At 36.4% G+C, this 23,985-nt stretch overlaps 1 protein-coding gene across 4 annotated transcripts in view; it reads right to left on the reverse strand.

Annotated features, from left to right (window-relative positions):
* The window catches only part of LOC131946747 (PCI domain-containing protein 2), a 59,779-nt gene that overhangs the window by 31,043 nt on the left and 4,751 nt on the right, over window positions 1-23,985 (reverse strand). For 3 of the 4 annotated variants that reach the window (XM_059307677.1, XM_059307698.1, XM_059307684.1), the window contains exon 2: window positions 21,272-21,313. In XM_059307677.1, coding sequence (XP_059163660.1) covers window positions 21,272-21,313 — 42 coding nt within the window. Of the gene's footprint in view, window positions 1-21,271; window positions 21,314-21,421; window positions 21,811-23,985 lie in introns of those variants that run through there. The other variant, XM_059307691.1, reaches the window with a different exon arrangement.

A 23,985-nucleotide genomic window follows, 5' to 3' on the forward strand; every position in this document is an offset into this window, starting at 1 on the left:
TTTAAGGGAAGCAATACTTTTTTTTGTGATCTATCAAGGGAAGTAATTGGCAATAAAGGAATAAAGTGAAGTAATTTGTACACTTTTTAAATTTTTGTGAAGGATGATACATTTTCTTTGACTTTTTGTATTCCACATGACGTTAATTAAAATGATACATTTGAAAATAGACCGCTTACAAAATCATGTACAAAATCATGCGATACTGATGTCGTAACGATAGTGGACTAAGGTTGTATACTAGTATTGGACTACAGTGAAAAAAATAATGGACAACTCCTAGATATAGATCTAAGTATTATTAGGCTACATATTTGGCCAAAAGTTGAACACACCCTATTGCAAAGTGAACTGGTGAAATAAGATATGAGCTGACCCGCGACATAGCATACGCCGATATTTAGTTTAATTCCTATTTTTCAGTAATTCATAATTTGTGAATTCGACTCTACCAATGCTGCGACTGAAAATATTTTGCTTTAAAACACTATCAGTACTTAGTGAAGGACAATTATCCTCACCCTCAATTTCCACTCCTCTCCCCCCCGCTTCCCTCCGCGAAAGTAGACGTCTGTGACGACAGTTTAGAGGCGACAGTTTATAGGCTACAATGAAGAGAGCAAGCAGAACATGTTACTTTCTCCCCTAGTTTCAAATAGTTTAAAAACTAAATTATCTGCCCCTAATAGCCGTCACTAGTGTTATAATGCACCAGTATTGTAAAAATGAACATGATCCCTTCAGGCATTAGGATTTCAATAAAAGACAAAGCCAGTCCACCGACCGCAGACATACTTTGATTATATATATATATTCATATATCTTTATCAATATTTTTTTTTAATTTATATATTTATATATGTATATATGTATGTATATATGTATATATATATATATGTGTGTATATATATATATGTATATATGTGTATATATATATATATGTATATATGTGTATATATATATATATGTATATATGTGTATATATATATATATATATATATATATATATATATATATATATACATACATTATATATATATATATATATATATATATGTAACTGGGGTAGGCCTAACTACCAGTTACAAATGATAACGAACGAGAAGCCGAGACACAGTGTTGGTCTGATGCAACCGATAACAGGTGGCTTATTGGGTCGGGCTGATAACAACCTCAAAGCCGGCGCGTGCTATTTTGGGAAACGGTATTCAGACGGCCTGTCAACTTTGATGGATAGGACGCAGATGTTATTTTACGGTCTGTACGTTTGAACTACGCAACTGGTGGTCGGAGATCGAGTACAAGTATCGATTACGGAGGAATACAAGTACGGGGACGAGTACGGATACAAGGCATAAATAGGAGGGGACGACTGAACTCGTTCTCTTCCCCTTTCCGAGCTCTTACCTCTTTCATCGCTCGCTTAGATCAGTCAGTCTGTGTGACTATGTCAAGTCGGTTATAGAACGGGTTAGCCGTATTGTGTTAAGGAGGATTATAGACATGTGGATTCAGTTATATGAAGCCTAGTGAAGGACTGTTAGGGGTCAGTTGATTCAGACTATTATTGAGAAGCATTCCTGTTGATTTATTGTGTTATTATGAAGCATTTCTTGATTCATGTAATAAAGGATCAATAGCGAACCTGCATCTTGAGTATCTATACTGTGGTCAATGTTGTCTAGAATGAGTGGTTAAACTCGTTAACACGTGGCACTACAGGCAATTAGGTCTCATTTCATGTGGCGTTGCGAGCATGGTAACTGTTGGCTCGTTACAATTGGCGTTGTCGGCAGGATAAATGTTCGCTCGTCACAATTGGCGCTGCGAGCAGGGTAAATGTTCGCTCGTCACAATTGGCGCTGCGATCAGGATGAATTCAACTAGACTTGCCGTTTAAGGCACCTATAGTCAACCTTGTGCATAACTGTGTTTAGTGTGTGTGTGAATTCGGACATTCAGGAACTGTGAAAATTGAGGAACGAGGAAAAATTTTTCATACACACACGGTAAGAAAGAACTCTTTTTTTTAGTACTTAAGGAAGAAAATGTCTACTCTGGACGAGAAGCAGACCCATATAGTGGTCCTACCCAGAGAGTCCCATATTAACAAATTTTACGGGGACGGAGATCCAACTTTAACCAACAGGTTCAGTGAAGAGGTCAAAGCGGCCTGGGCCTCGAGACATATGTCACCAGAGGAAAGATTAAGACTGCTGATGGGCAGTATAGGTGAAACGGTTAGGGCAGAGGTTAAGTGCCACGATAGGACCGTCCAATCAGATCCAGATAAGGTGCTGGATCTGATTATGGAGACCTTTGGGGAGAGACGGTCGGGAGTGCAACTGCTATCGGGATTCGTGGGCTTAAAGCAGAGAATGGCGGAGAGTGTGATGGAGTACTCACACAGGATGAACAGGGCCTTTGATTTGGTAAAGGGCAAATCACCGGACATTGATGTACGCCTACTGAGGGACCATTTCATCGAGGGGCTAGCAACCCCGATCTTAAGGAGAGAGTTGAAAGAGGAGGTCCACAGAGACCAGCAGTTGACCTTCCTTCAGGTCAGGAACTCAGCGATCCGCAGGTCCGAGGATGAGGACCAATCGAACTGTTCGGTGGACAAAGTCTCTGTGCCTGAACAGAGACAATCCCCACCCACAGGGGCCGACACGATGGAGACCATGATGGCTCAACTGTTGGCCCACCTAGAGAAGGTTGACCAACGTTTGGAGAGGTTGGAAAGCAGGTCAACAGCTGAGAATCAGGAAAAGAACGGGACAAAACAGGGACGGGTTGGACGGCCGTGTCCTGCCAAGCCATCACTCCAATGGACGGCAGACGGTCGACCAATTTGTTTGTCTTGTTCACAACCCGGACATATGGCACGGTACTGTCCGGTGAAACGATCGCCCTCTGTAAGGCAGGTCAAGGCTACAGAGCGGCGAGGTAATGACTTGGTAAACAAAATGACAAAGAAACACAGTAAGGAGAAAAAGAAAGGTAAAACACAACTAATGGAAAAAATGAACTGTGAAATGAACTTGAATGTTGAAAAGTGTCAAGTGAACAATTTGTTGGTAGAGAAAAATGATGATAAGAAGAAAATTGGTAGACTTAATAAAGGAATTCAAAGTCTAACCAGGAAACTGGATAGGAAAAGTTCATGCAAATCAAAAGCACAGGAGAAATGTTCATCTTTAAAGTGTCTGTTATCGGAAGAAGTAAATAAAAATATTAGACAACAGAACAGTGTTGGCAAACTAGAAGGAATGAAAGAGTCTCAAACAAGACTTGAAGAAAAATTATCAGATATTGAAAAAGAACTTCAAATTACAGCAAGGCTGGGATCCATCGAACAGCGATGGGCAGCAGAATTGGCACTCGTTGACCTAGAGAGAAAACATCGCCCGGGGCGGTCCAATGGCAATGCGGACGCCTTATCAAGGAATCCTTACGAGAAACCGGGTGATGAGGAAGAAACGCTGACAGGAATATGTGAGGTCAGAGCGTCAACAGATATCCCTCATGGGGTACAAGTGATGCAGAACGGGCAGACCGGGGTGGAGCACATATCCACGGAACCCGAACATATGGACAGTAGTGATTTTAATTGCCTTAATCACCAAAAGATAAGAGATGCCCAGAGAACGGATAGTGGCTTACAACCGCTATTGAAACACGTCCAGGAACAAAAATTCCCAGGAAGAAGGGAAAGAGAACAATTTGGTCGAGAAACAAAGAAAATACTGAGTCAGTGGAACCGTCTCAGTATAAAGGATGGTGTTCTCATGCGGAGAATTCATGACCAAATTGATGGCACAATACACCAGGTGGTGGTGCCGGGACAATTACGAGGAGAAGTGCTAAGGTTGGCACATGACAGGGCAGGACACCAGGGTCAGGACAGAACCCACAAAATATTACGACGGAGGTGTTACTGGCCCAATATGGAAATGGAGGTCAAACGCCATTGTGAGGCTTGTGTGAGGTGTCAGCATGCGAAAATGCCAGTTGTCAAAATGAGACAGCCATCAGGACACCTACTAGCGACAAAACCACTAGAGATTGTGGCTATGGACTTTACGTCGTTGGAGCAATCATCGGATGGGACGGAACATGTGTTGGTAATGACTGATGTATTCACCAAATGGACTGTGGCGGTGCCCACACGAGATCAGACTGCCAAAACAGTGGCAAAGGTCTTATTAGAACATTGGTTCATCAAATATGGCATACCAAGACAATTACACTCTGACCAAGGAAGGGCTTTCGAGTCAGAAGTAATTAACCAACTGTGCAGCCACTACGGGATCAACAAATCTAGAACAACCACATTTAATCCGAAGGGAAACGGACAGTGTGAACGGTTCAACCGCAGCATGCATGATTTGCTGCGTACGTTAGAACCTGAACAGAAAAAACGTTGGCCTGATTTTCTCCCAGAGTTGGTATATCTATACAACTGCACCCCGCATGCCACAACCGGCTTTACGCCATACATGTTGCTGTTCGGACGAGAGGCTCGACTCCCTCTTGATTTGTTCCTAGGAAAAAGGGAGAGTATGACTGGCTCATACACCGCACTGGAATATGTGAATGAACATATGAGAAGAATTAGAGAAATGTACAGGGTAGTACAGGAAAGACTAGAACATGAATCTCGGCGAAGGGAACCGCCGATACAGACGAAGGACCCGCCACTCAAACTGAATGACAGGGTATTACTGCGTAGCCACCCGTTAGGCAGAAACAAAATCCACGATCTCTGGGGACAGGAGATATGGCAAGTCGTGGAGATGCCTAAAGTAGCAGGTGGCCCCTTTAAGATAAGACCCATCGATCACGCCAAACCGGATCGGTGGGCGAATATTGCTCAATTAAAGAAATATTGGAATAGGCAAGAAGAGCAGTTACACACACAGAAACCCAAGACAATTAGGGAACCGGAAGTTATAACGGAAATTCACATACCCATTCCGGAACCATATCACCATCAACAGAACAACAGCGATACGCAAGGGGAGGATACCGGCAACAATGAGGATCCCGGTCCCTCCAGAAGCAGAGAGACAGTAGACCATCAGATAAGTGGTCCGCGGAGAAGTTTAAGGAACAGAAGGAATACGAAATTTTTTGTCAGCAACCATCAATTCTTTCATGGTCGCGCTGGTATGAAAACAGACTGTTCAAAGAGCTATAGAAGTGAACTGGTGAAGGCACCAAATGGAAAGGGTGGATGTGAATTCTAGAACTGTTTTGTGTCTCAGAAAGATGATGTAGACACAGTTGATATGTGAAATAGGTAGAACTGTCAATCGTATACGAATGGAACGTCGTGGACAGTGAGTGGAACAATAGATTTTTTTTTTTTTACGACTGTGCGATTGACTTTGGAGGAGTGCACCTGCCAGGCGTTGTTTGTGGTTGAAAACACACAAAAAAAGCAGGGGTGGATGTAACTGGGGTAGGCCTAACTACCAGTTACAAATGATAACGAACGAGAAGCCGAGACACAGTGTTGGTCTGATGCAACCGATAACAGGTGGCTTATTGGGTCGGGCTGATAACAACCTCAAAGCCGGCGCGTGCTATTTTGGGAAACGGTATTCAGACGGCCTGTCAACTTTGATGGATAGGACGCAGATGTTATTTTACGGTCTGTACGTTTGAACTACGCAACTGGTGGTCGGAGATCGAGTACAAGTATCGATTACGGAGGAATACAAGTACGGGGACGAGTACGGATACAAGGCATAAATAGGAGGGGACGACTGAACTCGTTCTCTTCCCCTTTCCGAGCTCTTACCTCTTTCATCGCTCGCTTAGATCAGTCAGTCTGTGTGACTATGTCAAGTCGGTTATAGAACGGGTTAGCCGTATTGTGTTAAGGAGGATTATAGACATGTGGATTCAGTTATATGAAGCCTAGTGAAGGACTGTTAGGGGTCAGTTGATTCAGACTATTATTGAGAAGCATTCCTGTTGATTTATTGTGTTATTATGAAGCATTTCTTGATTCATGTAATAAAGGATCAATAGCGAACCTGCATCTTGAGTATCTATACTGTGGTCAATGTTGTCTAGAATGAGTGGTTAAACTCGTTAACACGTGGCACTACAGGCAATTAGGTCTCATTACATGTGGCGTTGCGAGCATGGTAACTGTTGGCTCGTTACAATTGGCGTTGTCGGCAGGATAAATGTTCGCTCGTCACATATATATATATATATATATATATATATATATATATATATATATATATATATATATATATATATATATTATATATATATATATTTATATATTTATATATATATACATATGTATACACATATATATAGAGAGAGAGAGAAATAGTTTTATTACATAAATTTGAATTAGTCTTAAGATATTAAGTACTAGATCTGGACAAATAATACATATTACATAATTTTTAGGCCTACTCATGAGATTAGACTACATACTATTTTAATTAATTAAAGAAATATGAAAAACTTTACACTTATAAGTGTGCACTTAAAGATTTTTAAAGAAAGATACATTTTTAGCGCAATTTCCATTCTGGAGAATTGCGTTTATTAACTCGTCATTTCTGGGAATGGATGGATGGATGAATGAATGAATAGATGGAGATGTGTGTCCGCAGCTTTAAGTCGTCTTTAAGTCGTATCTCCTCCTCAACGAAGCAATATCGAGGACTAGTTCCAAAAGCAAATATGTTAAGCAAGTTCCGAGGATGAACATAGGCCAAAATAATTCCCGGGTTTCCTTCCTGGATTTCCCAGAAAAGCCTAAAAACCTCGAAAAAATGCAGTTTTTGGCCCATATCTCGGCAACCAGACCACTTAGCGACTTGAAACATTTACCAATAGATTCCTGCCATAATTTAGAACAATATTGCCGAAGAAAGTTTTCAAAAATATCCTTTCGTTCGGTCACAAATAATTAATTTCTTCTAATTTGTGTTGGCTAAGATTACTAAGAATATACAAATATTTCTACCACAAGCACACCGGCTGAGGCAGTCGCTAGTGAGAAATAACGTCACGCTGCCATTGGCCAGACTCGCGCAGATCTCGCGAGCGGGCGGGGACTAGCTCTGCTCGTGTGGAGAGAAACGAAAATGAAAATGGGGGGGGGGGGGGGGCAAACATCTACGGGTGATTCGTTCGGTCACAAAAAATTAATTAAGGAAATTGCGCTTAAATTGTCACTAGACTTTTTATTAACTTGTTTTAAATAATAGCATTGGTCAATAAAATGTGAAAGAGATTTCATGAGCGACAAATGCTTTTATTAAACAAAGATTTTAATGTAATTAAATACTATTTTTAAGACCCCATAAATTAAAAAATTATCATTTTTTCCCAATCTTACAACTTCTCTACGAGAAGCTTAATATCTAGCACCATATTGTATTTGGCGTTATTGTAAAGCTGGATTTCTCATATATTTGATTGTTGTATTTTTAATCATCTCAGAAACACCCCAAAAAAAATTACTTTTGCATACGTGTATGGACTTTTTAAATAAGTGGATTTTTTTTTTTGGATAACCCCAAATGTAAAAAATATAAATAAACTGAGCGTATCCCTTTTAAGCTCATTATAACAAAGTATTTTACACTTACTTGTTTTATTTTCTCCTTTTTAGTAATATTTTCTTAATGAAATCCACGCCACATATAACTAAAAATATTTGCTTTAAAACCTGATCAGTAGATTAACAATCTTAAAAAAAGGCATTTGTCTTCCTCTGATATCTAACCATCCGTAGCATACAGTTTACTTTTGTAATAAACTTTCTTGAATATTCTTATATGAAACAACAAAGGATGTCAACTCAGAATATAGACATGATTTTTAATCCATTTTAAATACTTAAACTTTTTAAAATAGAAAAGAATTCTCATAGAAAATAAAATGTTCATAATAGTGAGGAATATTATTAGTACTTTATATATTCACATGCCTTTTTTGAGAAATCGGAAATAGCGAAAAGTACTACTTCTGGTCAACGGATATTACTCAAAATTTGAAAGAAGGCGGAGAATTAGATCTTTAACTTGCATGTGAAATTTCATTTATCTGTCTGTAATAGTACTTATGTTATAGGCTTTTGAAATATTGAAAGTAGAATAAGTTCCACTTCCGGTTATCGGAAATCGCACAAAAGTTGATGCGGATCTACGATTTTGATATATACTTGTTTATGAAATTTCATCAACCTAGCTGTAATGGTACTCAAGTTATCGTGTTTACAGACACACATACACATCCTTTGTTAAGGGCATCCAGTAATATTAATATGCTCACTTATTTTTAAAATACATTTAACAGGCATTCACATAGTAAGTATACCCATCTTTTGTATACTATAACGGCATCTTGAAAGTAATTATGCTTATATTCATATAATTCATTCGAAGGGAATCCAACAGTAATTGTACCGTCATCATTGTGTCTAACGTTGGGGGCATCGCTAAAGATTTTATGTACATGTTTACTATAATATATTTTAAGGGCATCGAACGGGTAATTATGCCCTTATTATTATTATACATTTTTGGGGCATCTTTGGTGAAATATATGGCTATTTGTAGAGTAATAACACCCATACTGTTTGTGTTAAATTGTAGGGGCATTTATTCATTTTGATGCATTATATGAGCATACTTAAGATTAAGAAAGCACATACTGTAAGGACATCCTCAAGATAAACATCAGCATATTGTTTTTGATACATGGTAGTAATATCCTTCTGAATAATTTTGCCCATATTGATTTTTAAGTATAGTGGGGGCATGCTTTAAGTATTGTGTTAACATTTTTTAATTTTTCATAGAGCTATCTTAATTGGGGGGCACATAATATAGACCCAGTTTTATTTCAGCTAATAGTAGAGCCATCTGTAGAGTAATTGAGCCCAAATTGTTGATTTAATGAAATGTGGTCGCCATTAGTGGATTTTCCCCCACCTGAACTGGACAGAAGGCGTTACCTGGGTGTTAAGTTTGGGAAAACATGCCCAAGTTGTAGGGAGGGTCTGACATAGCACAGTGGATGGTTAGAAACAGACCAATGTAGAAGTGGGGGTTTTTAAGGTTGTAAGGTGTGGTAGGACTGGCAGCTTTAGCTGACCTAGGTTCACTTCTGTCATATTCAAGATTCAAATTTTTTTAGAGTACCTAGCATTACATCTCCTTAAAGCATTGACCTTTTGACCGAGTGGTTTAGAGATTTTTAAAAATGTGAAACATCTCTAGTTCAAGGCACACTCTCACCTGTATTAATTGCACTAAAGGAATTCCCAAACAGGCCAAGAGAGAAGTAGCCTATAAATGTTCTATTATTTTATTACTAAAGTAATATTACTTCAATCCTGTTTGATATTTTTGTTACTCAGATACCTTCAGATTGTTAATTTATAGTTAAACTTTGAAAATGTAACACAATGACTTAACCCACTATGAGTAAAAACAAATATTTAGAATCAAGTTTATTAGTTATATTTTTTCCATTCAAAATTGTGTACGGGTCAGGCCAAGAGAGAAGTAGCCTATAAATGTTCTATTATTTTATTACTAAAGTAATATTACTTCAATCCTGTTTGATATTTTTGTTACTCAGATACCTTCAGATTGTTAATTTATAGTTAAACTTTGAAAATGTAACACAATGACTTAACCCACTATGAGTAAAAACAAATATTTAGAATCAAGTTTATTAGTTATATTTTTTCCATTCAAAATTGTGTACGGGTCAGGCCAAGAGAGAAGTAGCCTATAAATGTTCTATTATTTTATTACTAAAGTAATATTACTTCAATCCTGTTTGATATTTTTGTTACTCAGATACCTTCAGATTGTTAATTTATAGTTAAACTTTGAAAATGTAACACAATGACTTAACCCACTATGAGTAAAAACAAATATTTAGAATCAAGTTTATTAGTTATATTTTTTCCATTCAAAATTGTGTACGGGTGTGTAACACCCAGTTGCCAGGGACCGTATAAAAAATTTGCAAACCCTCATAAAAAAATTTTTTAAGCATATTTTTAAAATTTACAATCTAATGTGTTCATCCCAACCACCTTATAAAACGAGACTTGAGATATGACAAAAAAAAAGCGACTTCGGGTGGATTACACCCAGTTGCCACGGAGGGTTAACCTGGGTCCGATCAAACCCCAGGGGTTTGGTAAGGCAGTCACAGTGCTTGGCTGAGTTCATGACACACACAAGACTCATAATTTGTGATCAGATTCTGCCAGTGACAAGGATAGAAATAGCGACCATGGCTAATGACAGTTCAAATAAACTTAATGAGACAGCATGACATTGTAATCAAGCGAGATAACACAAATTGGTATCGTATTTCTATATCATGGTACTGACATTGTGACATACATGTCATGAAGTGTGTCAACGCCACATAGACAAGTGTGCTTTGATCTTGTATATAGTTGCTATGATGAATATACTTTTTATTTCTATATCGTGACTTGCGACTGTTGTGATGGTATGTCGTGTGATTACTTTCTTATTATTTTAATCCTTTAATACTATGTTAAGCAAAAAAGAAAGTGGTCGGGTTAATCTGGACAAAATGAACTCACATGTATAACAGAACTTGGTGGGAGTCCGAGTCCTAACTAAATGATTTGCAAAACTAAAAGAACACTTCCTAAACCTGTATGGAGATGGAAAATACAAGAACACAATGCTAGGTGAATTCCAGGTTAAGAGAGCCCAATTCAATGAAAAGAGTACTCTGCCTGTTCTAGGCATCGTACGAAGTTACACACCTGATAACAAAGCTGGGCAAACCACTCACAATTGGTGAAACACTCATAAAATCAGCTGTGTTAAAGATGGCAAATACCATGCTGGGAAAAGCTGCTGAAATTAAGTTATCCCTAATTCCTCTTTTAAATTATATCAGCAACAGAAAAAAGACATGACCAAAGACATCTTGGCTCAGGTAGTTGTAGATTTAATCTCAAGCCCTGCAAAATTCAGCCTTTTCAATCTAAACCAGCTTGCAGTATTCATATGGTAAGTGAAAGACATCAAAATTAATGAAGATAATTTATTTTGTAAGCCTATTACAACAATTACTAAGACAGCCGATGTGAAGAAATTTGTGGCTATTTTTAAAGAAAACAATCCTTCAATTCATATGGTTTCTCCAGTTTCTTTGTATAGACTTCTAGTCATGCTGGGAAGAAAGTCTGGTTTTGGTGCGCTAGTAAAAACTGATGCACCACATCATTGTTATGCATTGTATTCTGCACAGGCATGAGTATTAAAAATTGAAATGGAATGTGTCAACCAAGTGCGAATTAGTGTACTGAGGCACTGCATCTTCAGTGAGCTATGTAAAGAAATGGGCTCTGAATTGGAGTACCATTCTAACACCAGTAATTATCTCGGAGACTGGTGCTGATTTGTATTTTTGTCGTGTGTGGAATCAGCCCTGATTTTTGCAAAACCTCAACATTGTCATGCAGATTGCTTCAAAAATTTTAAGTCAATTCTCATTATAACATATATGGCTGATATCTTCGTAACTTTCAACAGATTCAGTAGAGTAAAAATCATTAAAGTGGAAGAAAACCTGAAGACTTTCAAAAAAAGAGCTACCATAATGGAAATGATTAACAGAGAATGATAACTTCGTAAAGTCAGGCTTCTAAGCATTCACGGTTGGTAATGCGTTGATGAAATACTCTTAAAATGTTGTGTCAGCCTTTTTTCTGTGATCATAGTAACGCATGCGACAGGTATACTAGTTGTAGTAATGAATAAAAGACAGACAGACATACAAAAGTACATTGCTTTTTATATATATAGATGTATAAATATATATATATATATATATATATATATATATATATCTATAATATAAGCGGGCTGGTAGTGTGTCAGTCCTTCCTTCCGTCATCGCTATAGATTTTGGAATCATAAAAGTACCACGGAGTGCTTTGCAGTGCATCGCATTGTATTATTATAAGTATTAGAGTAGGGTTTGTTTATATAACGACATAGAGCTATTTTATAATTTCCACTGTTTGTATAATTTTGCATAACGTAAAGAGAATATTAAATACACGCACATTGCTAAAACATATTAAAAGGATCAATGTTAAGTATTGTTTTCGTTAATATTCCTAGAAAAAGTGGATACATTTTAATAACATAATAACTGTAGGTTAGAAAAATCTAATTAAACTGTTTAGTAATTTTGCCAAGGGAGGTATTTTAAAATAAATTGAACTCACGCTAAAAATGTGAATACAAATCTGCAAGACGGAATAATAGTTGGAATAATATAATTAGCAAAATGTGAATGCAAATTATGCAGAAGTGTAAGAGAACATTATTGTTGGAATATTATAATTAGCATTGATTGATAAAAGGCTATCTTTTATTTATTTTATTCACTGAATGTACTGTTTACTAATTATAATTTTTAATCAACTATTCTCCATTATTATATTAAGTCATCACGTTCATTAGGTGCGCAATGGTTTTAGTCATGAAACTTTATTGTAAATTTTAAAAAGTACTGAAAAAAATGCATGAATTTATAAAGTGCAATATGGTCTCTAAAACACGGATATTCTAAATACTGCCTTTAATTTATTTTATACACTGAACGTATTGTTTACTAATTATTATTCTATCTTTCGGTTTGCGGACAAGCTAGGGGTTTTATAGCAGAGGCGTAGCAGGGGGGGGGGGGGCATATGTCCCCGGGCGCCGACCTTAGGGGGCGCCAATGTGGGTTGGAAAAAAATGCGTGGAGGGGGGGGGAAGGGTGGAAATCGAAAGTTTGAGGGCGGTGGGAGGGTGCAAATCGAAAGTTTGAGGGGGGGGGGGGGGTGCAAATCAAAAGTGGTGCAAATCAAAAGTTTGAGGGGGTAGGGTGGAAATTGAAATTTTGTGGGGAGGGGGTGCAAATCGTAAGTTTAAGGGGGTCAAATCGAAAGTTTGTCTCCGGGCGCCGGAAAGGGTCGCTACACCTCTGTTTTATAGTCATTCACTGTGTCAGACGCGTCCGCCGGCGCTCGGAAAGGGCGCGGTTTTGCGCTACGGGCTAGACTGTGAGCAATATGCCTTTATGATTGCATTTAAGATGTGTTTATGTTATGAGTGTTGTGTTTGTTTTTTCGTTTGTGTTTTTTTTTGCGTTCGTTTGTGTTGTATTTAGTTTTCTTCTGTTCCCAACTTGGTACATTTAAAAAAGTTTTACCGTGTGTTGTGGTTGTGGTTGTGTTGTGGTTGTGGTTGTGGTTGTGTTGTGGTTGTTTTGTGGTTGTTTTGTGGTTGTTTTGTGGTTGTGGTTGTGTTGTGATTGTGTTGTGGTTGTAATGTGGTTGTGTTGTGGTTGTGGTTGTGTTTTGTTTGTGTTTGTGTTGTGTTTTTGTTTGTTTAGTTCTGTTCCAAAGTTGGTATATTTTAAAAAGATTTACCGTGGCGGAGCACGGGATGCAGCTAGTATATATATATATATATATATATATATATATATATATATATATATATATATATATATATATATATATATATATATATATATATATATATATATATATATATATATATATAATTCTCTTCTGGGATCAGTTAGAAAACAAGCTGCAAGCGCGCCTTTGCAGTCCCCTCTCTTCCTCTCTATCGCTATCACTACCACCCCCACCCCACCCCCACATGATCAGGTGAGCGGTGTTCACTCTGTTTACATTTTACAATCATAGAGACGGTTTGGTGACGGCTATTAGGGGCAGATAATTTAGTTTGAAACGATTTTAAACTTAGAGGAGGTAACTAAGAGGAGGCTGCTTTCACGTGGGGGGGGGGGGGGTAGTGTTTTTAAGCAAATATTTTCAATGGCAGCATTGGTACTGTCGAATTCACAAATTATAAATTACTGAAAAGTAGAAGATACGCAGCGGGTCTGCTCGTATATATCTATAATATAAGCGGGCTGAGCGTGTGTCAGTCCTTCCTTCCTTCCTTCCTTCCTTCTGTCATCGCTATAGATTTTGAAACCATAAAAGTAAACATCGCACCATGCTGTGCTTTTCAGTGCACCGCAGTGTCTTATTATAAGTAATAGAGTAGGGTTTGTTTATATAACGGCATAGAGCTATTTTATAATTTCCACTGTTTGTACAATTTTGCATAACGTAAAGAGAATATTAAATACACGCACATTGCTAAAACATATTAAAAGGATCAATGTCAAATATCGTTTTCGTTCATATTCCCAGAAAAAGTGGATACATATTAATAACATAATAACAGTACGGTAGAAAAATCTAATTAAACTGCTTAGTAATTTTGCCAATGGAGGTAATTCAAAGATAAATTGAACTCACGCTAAAAATGTGAATGCAAAATCTGCAAGACGGAATAATTGTTGGAATAATATAATTAGCAAAATGTGAATGCAAATTATGCAGACGTGTAAGAGTACATTATTGTTGGAATATTATTATTAGCATTGATTGATAAAAGGCTATCTTTTATTTATTTTATTCACTGAATGTACTGTTTACTAATTATAATTTTTAATCAACTATTCTCCATTATTATATTAAGTCATCACGTTCATTAGGTGCGCAATGGTTTTAGTCATGAAACTTTATTGTAAATTTTTAAAAGTACTGAAAAAAATGCATGAATTTATAATGTGCAATATGGTCTGTAAAACACGGATATTCTAAATAATGCCTTTAATTTATTTTATACACTATTACGTATTATTTACTAACTATTATTCTATCTTTCGGTTTGCGGACAAGCTAGAGGTTTTATAGCAGAGGGTTGCAAGGAGGGGGGGGGGGGCATATGTCCCCTGGCGCCGACCTTAGGGGCGCCAAAATGGGTTGGAAAAACAAATTGAAAATTTGCGGGGGGGGGGGGGTGCAAATCTAAAGTTTAAGGGAGTGAGGTGGAAATTGAAAGTTTGAGGGAAAGGGGTGCAAATCAAAATTTTGAGGGGGGGGGGGGGGGGGTAGCAAATCGAAAGTTTGTCCCCGGGCGCCCGGAAGGGTCGCTACGCCTCATTAACTGTGTCAGGCGCTCGGAAAGGGCGCGATTTGGCGCTACGGGATAGACTGTGAGCAATATGCCTTTATGATTACATTTAAATTGAGTTTATGTTGAGTGTTGTGTTTGTTTTTTCGTTTTTGTTTTTTCTTTGCGTTCGTTTGTGTTGTATTTAGTTTTGTTCTGTTCCCAACTTGGTACATTTAAAAAAGATTTACCATTTGTTGTGGTTGTGTTGTGGTTGTGTTGTGGTTGTGTTGTGGTTGTGTTGTGGTTGTGTTGTGGTTGTGTTTTGTTTGTGTTTGTGTTGTGTTTTTGTTTGTTTTGTTCTGTTCCAAAGTTGGTATATTTTAAAAAGATTTACCGTGGCGGAGCACGGGATGCAGCTAGTATATATATATATATATATATATATATATATATATATATATATATATATTTATACATCTATATATATAAAAAGCAATGTACTTTTGTATGTCTGTCTGTCTTTTATTCATTACTACACCTTAATCAAATCAGCATGAAACTTTGCAAATTTGCAGGGCGCGATTTGATTCTACTTTATATACGGTATATAAATAAAAGTCAATTGCTGTTTGACACCATTCATCAGATCGCCATGAAACTTTGGAAGTAAGTGACCCGTGACCCCAATAATATAAAAAGTCGAAATTAGTAAGGAAATTAATCAGTACTAAAATAAGATTTTCTAGTTTGAATTAATCTTGATAAATGCTTTAAAATGATGAGTAAAATAGCATGCGAAAACGCAACATACCAATTCTGCGCTTAGCATATGCGCATAGGTACATTTATCCTACTGCTACTGTTGTGTATTGAGTACATCCAGAAGGTCGTATCGGTACCAATGTTCACGTCAAGTCGAAATTTATGACGTCACACTCTCTTGACTCACACGCATCGTAAAGTTTTTGACTTTGTGAATTCAGCCTACTTACATTGATTATTAATATCCAGGGATGAGACCAGACCAGGAAAAAAAATTAGGAAATTTTCTTCGGATAATAACTCAATATGTTGGATAATAACTCAATGTTTTATCTACTTTTTATCGCAGTTAATCAGCTTCATACCGCAGTTAAGCAGCTTCATACTGTTATTGTACTAATTAATTGTTTAATGAAGTTAATATTTTAAATACAAGAAGTTTATGTTACTCTAAAATAACATTGAAAGTCTTGTCTAATAGCAATTTAATGTTTACCTTATAAACAACTTTTTAAAAACTACAATGTAACAAAAGTAGCAATTAAGTTTTATTTTACCATGAAGCTAATTTAAACTGTACTAATCTATGTAGATTCTAGATGTACTCCTATTTTCAATTTTTACTTTCTCGTATATACGAAGTATAGAGAAAGTATTGTAATCGTGCAAAAAAAAAAAATCGAGATTTTTACAGTTCTCGACGTTTTACACCTCACTGATACGGAAAAACATAATTTTGCAATCTTGTCCGTATGTCTGTGTGTGTGTGTGTCTGTGTGTGTGTCTGTCCGTGTGTAAACACGATAACTTGAGTACCGTTACAGCTAGGTTGATGAAATTTCATATATAAGTATTATATCAAAATCGTAGATCCGTATCAACTTTTGAGCGATTTCCGACAACCGGAAGTGGTACTTTTCCTACTTTGAATTTTTCAAAAGCCTATAACTTGAGTACTATTTCAGATAGATAAATGAAATTTCACATGTAAGTAAAAGATCTAATTCTCTACCTTCTGTTAAATTTTGAGTAATTTCCGTTGACTGGAAGTAGTAATTTACGCTACTTCCGATTTCTCAAAAAACTAATGTAAATTTTTAAAGTACTAATAATATTGCGCACTATTATACGCCTTTTTATTCGGCGTTTGCTTGGTGCGCAATGTTTTTTTTATGAGATTCTATTCTATTTTTAAAAGTTTAAGTATTTAAAATGGATTAAAAATCATAGCTATATCCCCAGTTACCATCCCCTGTTGTTTTATATAAGAATATTCGAGAAAGTTTAGGGGAGATCACTACCGGTTTATTTAATAGGGGGTCTAATGCCTAATATATATTCTTTTAAAGATTGGATTGGTAAAAATATTTATCTCCAACTGTAAAGACCCTAGATTAAGATTAGTTATAATTTGAAAATTTTAGGTTCATGTGATGGAAAAATGAAATGGACCAGGTTAGCTAAAATTAGAAAGGGTCTGATGTGTGAACCAAAGTTAATCATTTTGATAGCCAAGCCACATCGATATTTATGTTTTTTTGGAATAAATGTAAATTGTCAGTGTTAGGGGTCATCCACGTTTTTTGACGATATTTACCTCCCCTCTCTCCTACAAAAGCCAGACTCCCCCCCCCCCCTATAATGAAGTTACACCTCAGCCAACAAATGCTCCCCCCCCCCCTCCTCAAAATTAATTTTTTTTTTTTAAGCATCGATTTTTTTCAAAAATATTGACTGAGGTCGACCAACAAAGGGTATTTTATTCAATTTCTATTACAATGTTTTACAACAGTTTTCTAATAGCGGCTAAAATGCAGTTGTTTCTAACATTACTTTTTTAAAATACAAAAATATGACGTTATACTATCTTACGAATGTGACGTTATTTATGGAAGACCCCTTATTAAAAATTTAAAAACAGTCTGAACGTATTTTTTCTTCCACAAACAAGACACGGTCGTAGTCACGTTGAGTTTAGTATTTTTTTTTAATCTGTAGGCCTACGAAGCGAAGCATACGTATTATTTAGCGTTCACTTAGTGTGCATTTCTTTTTTCTACGAGATTATATTCTATTTTAAGAAATGTGAGTATTTAAAATGGATTAAAAATCATGTCTAGAAGTCTATATCCCGAGTTGCCATCCCCTGTAGTGTTATATTAGAATATTCGAGAAAGTTTAGGGGAGATCACTCCCGGTTTATTTTCCTAATTTTTAAAACTTTGTAAAAAATCGACAAAAATTGAAAGTCGGCGGAAAAATTCGGCGAAAATTAAATCAGCGGAGGAAAATCGCAACTGAAACAGAAACAATAATCATTAAAAAAGTTTTAAAAAACCCACGTTTTCTGATTGAACTAAAAAGTAGAAAATAAATGCTATACATCACAATAATGCAAGCGATCACTCTACTATAAGCGATGAAAAACGTGGGGCGCCGAAGTAAAAGTTATATTACTATTGATTAGATAATACTATTGACTTTTATTAGGGAGCTTGTAGAGAGTCAACAGTATTAGAAACTGTAAGAAAATCACGGCTAAAATTCGGAAAAGTCACATCCCTGTATTAATAACAGGTGGTTTTACAACAAAAATACTAATAGCTTTATTATTCACTTTTTTCTGTATATAAACAGTATAAATCACATAATGATATGAGAATAATTTTGGAAGTTATCTTCTGATTTTGGTTTGTTGCAAAAGCGCGACATCAGGTAACAAGACATAAAATTGTACTTGGGTGCAAAGCAGGTATATGGAAATAAGATCCCTTGCCAAGCTGTCCTTTCTTCAAGTATTATTATAAATAAGTAAAGGATTTACAAAAAAGTCTTTGCCTATATATAAAAGTGCACTTTAGAACATTATGGGTCATGCAGTAGGTGAAGTAGAGTTCACCTGTTTAATTGACCTTGGCATATGAAGAGAGAACGATGCTGGAATAATGTGATCATGCTGCTGGGTACAATTTAACAAATTTAACTTTTGAAATAGTATTGTAAAATATTAGGAGAACATATAAAATAAATAGACAACAATATGTATGGTGGTGGACCACTATCCTGGATACCACCAAAGAAAGGTCTTCACAGTGACCTTGACAATAATAACACTGAGCATAGACCTACACCTCGTAATAAATACAGTAAGGTTTAATACTGACAAAAATACCCATTGCAGTGCTATTGAATACCCACATCAGTGACATTGTACTGGCATTGAGTACCAATAGCAATGTTATTGAGTACCCACATCTTCAGCACTGAGTACTAGCATCAATGACACTGAGCACCCACAGATTCAGCACTAAGTATCCACAGCAGTGACACTGAGTACCTACTGCTAAGACTGAGTACCTACAGCAATGGTATCGATTACCAATGGCGCCAGTGTTGAGTACCCACAGCAGTGACACCAACAACCGACTGCAGTAACACTGAGTACCCACAGCTTCTTTTTTGGTGTGTTAGGAATGACTTGTCTCAAAATGACTTTTTAGTTTTGAAAGTTTCATAGATAGACTCATGACTGAGAAGAGCTTTGTACGGTGTGCATTGTTTCTTCTCTATTCAATTTCCTGTGATATTAGTTGTTTTTTTTTCATTGCTAAGGTTTAGTCTACCAGTTGGCGACCTTCCAGAAAGCCCTTAGCGACCCCCCTGGGGTTCAGTTCGCGACCCACAGTTTGGGAACCCTTGAAGTAGATAGTAGCATCAGGGTTGTTTTGCAGTGTCTGTCACATTGAATTCTTGAAAGGCCAGATTGGTCTGTTGATAGAGGCTGGTCTGTTCTTTAGTAATACTAGTCAGATAAGATTGATCAGTTAAGAGAGGCTGATCTCTTGTATGACAAGACTGGTCAAGTTGAGAGAGGCTGGTCTGATGTATGGTAAGACTGGTCAGTTAAGAGAGGCTGGTCTTTTATATGGTAAGACTGGTCTCTTGAGAGAGATTAAACTGATCTTTATTTGTTAAGTCAGACGAGAAGAGTTTTGTGAATAATGAAATAATATAATTGTGTTGCTTGACAGCTTGAGATTTTAAACTAAGTTGAATCAGCCTTCTCCCTCTGCTGTATGGTAGCATCTGTAAATACAATTTCAGATCATGTGATTAAATAATTTCAAGTTTGATCTAAAATGTAAACATGTAATACTTATCAATATACCATGCTAATTACCATTTAACATTTAAATTTAAGTTCCAAGTAGTTTATTTTGTTGTCTAACATGTAGGTCATAATTTGGTAACTACCATAAAACATTTTTTAACATGAAGATAAATGTTCCATCTAAAGTTAGTAATGAATAAAAAATAATTATATGTATAGCACAAGTTTGTGATAATTCGATTTGATAGTATTTTTAAATTGAGCTCTAGATCTACACTAGATTCTAGAATTTAGACCTAGTTTCAAAGCCTAATAAAAATGTAAACAAAACAGTTTGTTTCTCAAAAATCTAAAATACTCTTTATTTTTTATTCTTTTAAATGATAAAATGTAATAGAATAGCTTACACCATAACTAATCTAATCTCCTTACCTATAAATACCTTGATTGCTGTGGTGTTAAATTGTGCGACTGCATTGCTGATTAAAAGTATACTGCGGAAATTGCGATATTCGTTTTGCGCCGAGATTTTTAGCGCTAGAAATAATAGTTGTTTCCTTCAGATGATTATATCTCGATGATCATTCACCAGATTTCTATAATATTTTGGGGGTATTATGGGGAATCATACTGGCTTTTGATTTATATAAAAAACAGAAATTTGAATTTTTTTTTTAGAAGGGCGGTTTTCGACCGAGACCTCACAATAAATATATATATATATATATATATATATATATATATATATATATATATATATATATATATATATATATATATAATTCTCTTCTTCGAGCCGTTAGAAAACAAGCTGCAAACGCTCTCCCATGGTTTTAGTGAGCTGTGTTCACTCTAAATGTTTACAAGCAGAGCCAACGATTTTAAACGTAGGGGGGGGGGGGGGAGGAGGGGGGGAGGGAAGGAAGGGGGGGGGGGGTTATGGTCCTTAACGAGCTACTTATAGTGTTTTAAAGAAATATTTTCAGTGTCAGCGTTGGTACTGTCGAATTCACAAATTATGAATTATTGAAAATTAGAAACAACTAAATAGCGGCGTATGTTATCCCGCGGGCCGGCTCGTATATATATATATATATATATATAAAGTTAATGAATTATTGCCTAAGGGTTTCAAAATCGATTCAATTAGTAGTCAACTCAAGTTGATGAAAAGTTAAAGTGGCTAGGATTAGAGCATGTTCACACTTTAATTGCAAAAATCACATATACAATTGACTTGTGATGGCAAGGTCAGAGAATAGCTTTTTAACTTTTAAAAATTATTTTTTTTACCTACAAACAAATTAAGTAAGCAATATTATAACAAAGAGATAAATGACATAGCTTAAAAATAAGTACTTACTGCAGCTTCATCACTATCAAAATGTTTGATTGCATCATCAACCTGTAAAATAAAATAAATAATATACTAATAGAGCATACTTACAATAGTCATTACCATTTAATGGTTAATGGATGGCAAAAATTATTTTGTAATGTGTTTGTAACTTACTCATAAAGTAAATTGGTAGTTTAACATCGGAGTACACTAGCATGCCATTACCGCGCGCTGCTAATGTTTCAGAAGAAAGTCTGATGTAATATTTTAAGAGGGCTTTATCATTGCGTTACCACTCCTATTTTCTTAGACGTGTGACCTTGTTTTCCAACACTGTACTATTTAAATGTAAACAATGCCTGAGCTATATTTCTTGAATCATATCTGTCGACACAGGGGTTTGCCTTGACTGTGAGATTATCACTTTCTGTAATAGTGAAGTAGAACACACTTCGGCGACGGCCCAGGTGTCAGGAACATGGAGGGACACTCTTGGGTGCCCCAGTTTTACTACTGCAGGGAAGCCGCATACCACCCCTGGCATGGTTTAATTATCAAAGGTCGTGTGCCATCGTGTCAATATTGTAGGGTGATCCTTAAAACAAACATAGGCGCCATAGTGCTCATAGGATAGCCCAGGGCATCAAATAGCACCCTGCGGGGCAATGGGTTTGATTCAGTGAGAGACTATAGCAAACCATTGTATCCATGGCCTAGTGCAGGGGTCGTCAACTTGCGGCTCGCGAGCCGCATGTGGCTCTTTTGATGTCAAGATGCGGCTCTTCAGCTCCTTGCACAAATACTAAGTTATATTATTTCATTTTCAAAACTCATAAAAAAAAATTATACTGTAAAGAAACATAAGCTTAAACAGAAGAAACAACTCATCAGAGAACAGTGAGAAAAGGTGCAGTAGAAAGTATACGGACAGCTGACAGCCACTTTTGCACCAGGCCCAGCCCCACAGCCGTGCTGTAGCCAGCCCGGTGGCAACAATTCCATGCCTACTACTACCCAAGTGCCGACTTTATCACATAACGTTAAATGGGGGATGTTATTTTATTCAGAAGGCATTTCCCTATCTGTCAGTAATCACTAATTTGACGTGAGTGATGGTTTTTTTTTAGTTATTAGCTTTCTACTGTTGAGCTGGGTATTGGACGGTGGGGTACGAGTTTACCCTGCGTTCAGTTGGGTGGAAGATAAGCCTGGTGAGAACCAAAGAATTTACCGATACACTGTTATCAAACCTGTATCCAAGCCAGTTAGTCAGGGAGTTTGCCGTGTTGAGGCATGCATGACTAATGGGAGACACTGCCTGAGCCGGTGATGTCCGTAAGGAAAGAAAAAAGTTAACTGCTTCTAAAGTCCTAAATTTTTATTTTTTGATAACTTATTTCATAATTCTGGCAAAACAAGCGTATGTTTTTATATGAATAAATATTATTTCATAAATAAAGCTATTTATTTTAAACAACAAATCATTTTTTTTACCTAATCTTAATGAAAAAAAATAAAATACTTGAAATAAAAAAATGTTAGTGGCTCTTTAAAGCAAGGAAATTTTGAAAATTGTAACTTTTGGCTCTTCCGCTTCAAAAGGTTGCCGACCCATGGCCTAGTGCACACTTTCAAACAAATGTAAGCACTATAAAATTAAAATGGCATCTCACATTAAAATAATGAAGAGATTATGCGAGATTAGCAGTTTTTCATTTCTTGTATAGAGGACCGCCCAAAAAACTTAAAGACAAAAAAAAAACGGAGCGTGACGTTTCAGGGTCAGCTTCTGACTTCCGGTTTTGTAACGGGACCAACTAATATTGTTGTTAGCAACCAACCAGACCTTCACATTAGTAAGTAATACTATGATTAGGACTTAGGGTTAGGGCTAGGTTAGGGTTCTGCAGCTGTAAACACACGCATGCGCAGTACCATCAAAAAAATTGCCGCGAAGGCAAGTCAAAGTTTCTCTCCAGTGAGAATGTCTATCTTTTTCCGGCTAGAATCGACCTAAAATTAAGGAGTCACCTGTTTTTCACATTACTAGTCGCTGGCGATTTTAAGTACCTAAAGTGATAGATTACCTAATAATCATTATAGTAGATCAGATCAGTGGCGGAACTAGAAAAAAAGGCTCCCCCGCAAAGAAAAAGTAGGGCCCCTATATATATATATATATATATATATATATATATATATATATATATATATATATATATATATATATATATATATATATATATATATATATATATATATAAAATCTAGATCCTAACTGAGTAATTTAGTCTACTTCAGGGGTCGGCAACCTGCGGCTCGCGAGCCGATTGCGACTCTTTTGATGTCAATATGCGGCTCTCTAGCTCCTTGCACAAATATTTATATTTATATCATTTCGTCTTCAAAACTCATAACGAAATTCTACTGTAAAGAAACACAATTTTAAACAGAAGAAAAAAAAACTCATACGGGAACAGTGAGAATAGGTGCAGTAGAAAGTATACGGACAGCCGCTTGGGCACCAGGCCCAGCCCAACAGCCGAGCTGTGTACAGCCACTAGGCAACCATTTCCAGGGTTCATGCTCAAAAGTTCAAATAAAATTCCAGGACTTTTCCAGGAGTTTAAAAAAAAAATTCAAGGAGATTTTAAAAACAAAAAAGAAACCCAATTTGTACATTTTTTTAAAAAAGCGTACTTAATAATACATTTAATTAGCTAAGCCAATACAAAAAT

The sequence above is a fragment of the Physella acuta genome, unplaced genomic scaffold, assembly GCF_028476545.2.
Source record: "Physella acuta isolate Inbredline_101_S28 unplaced genomic scaffold, ASM2847654v3 ptg000053l, whole genome shotgun sequence".
Lineage (NCBI taxonomy): Eukaryota > Metazoa > Mollusca > Gastropoda > Physidae > Physella > Physella acuta.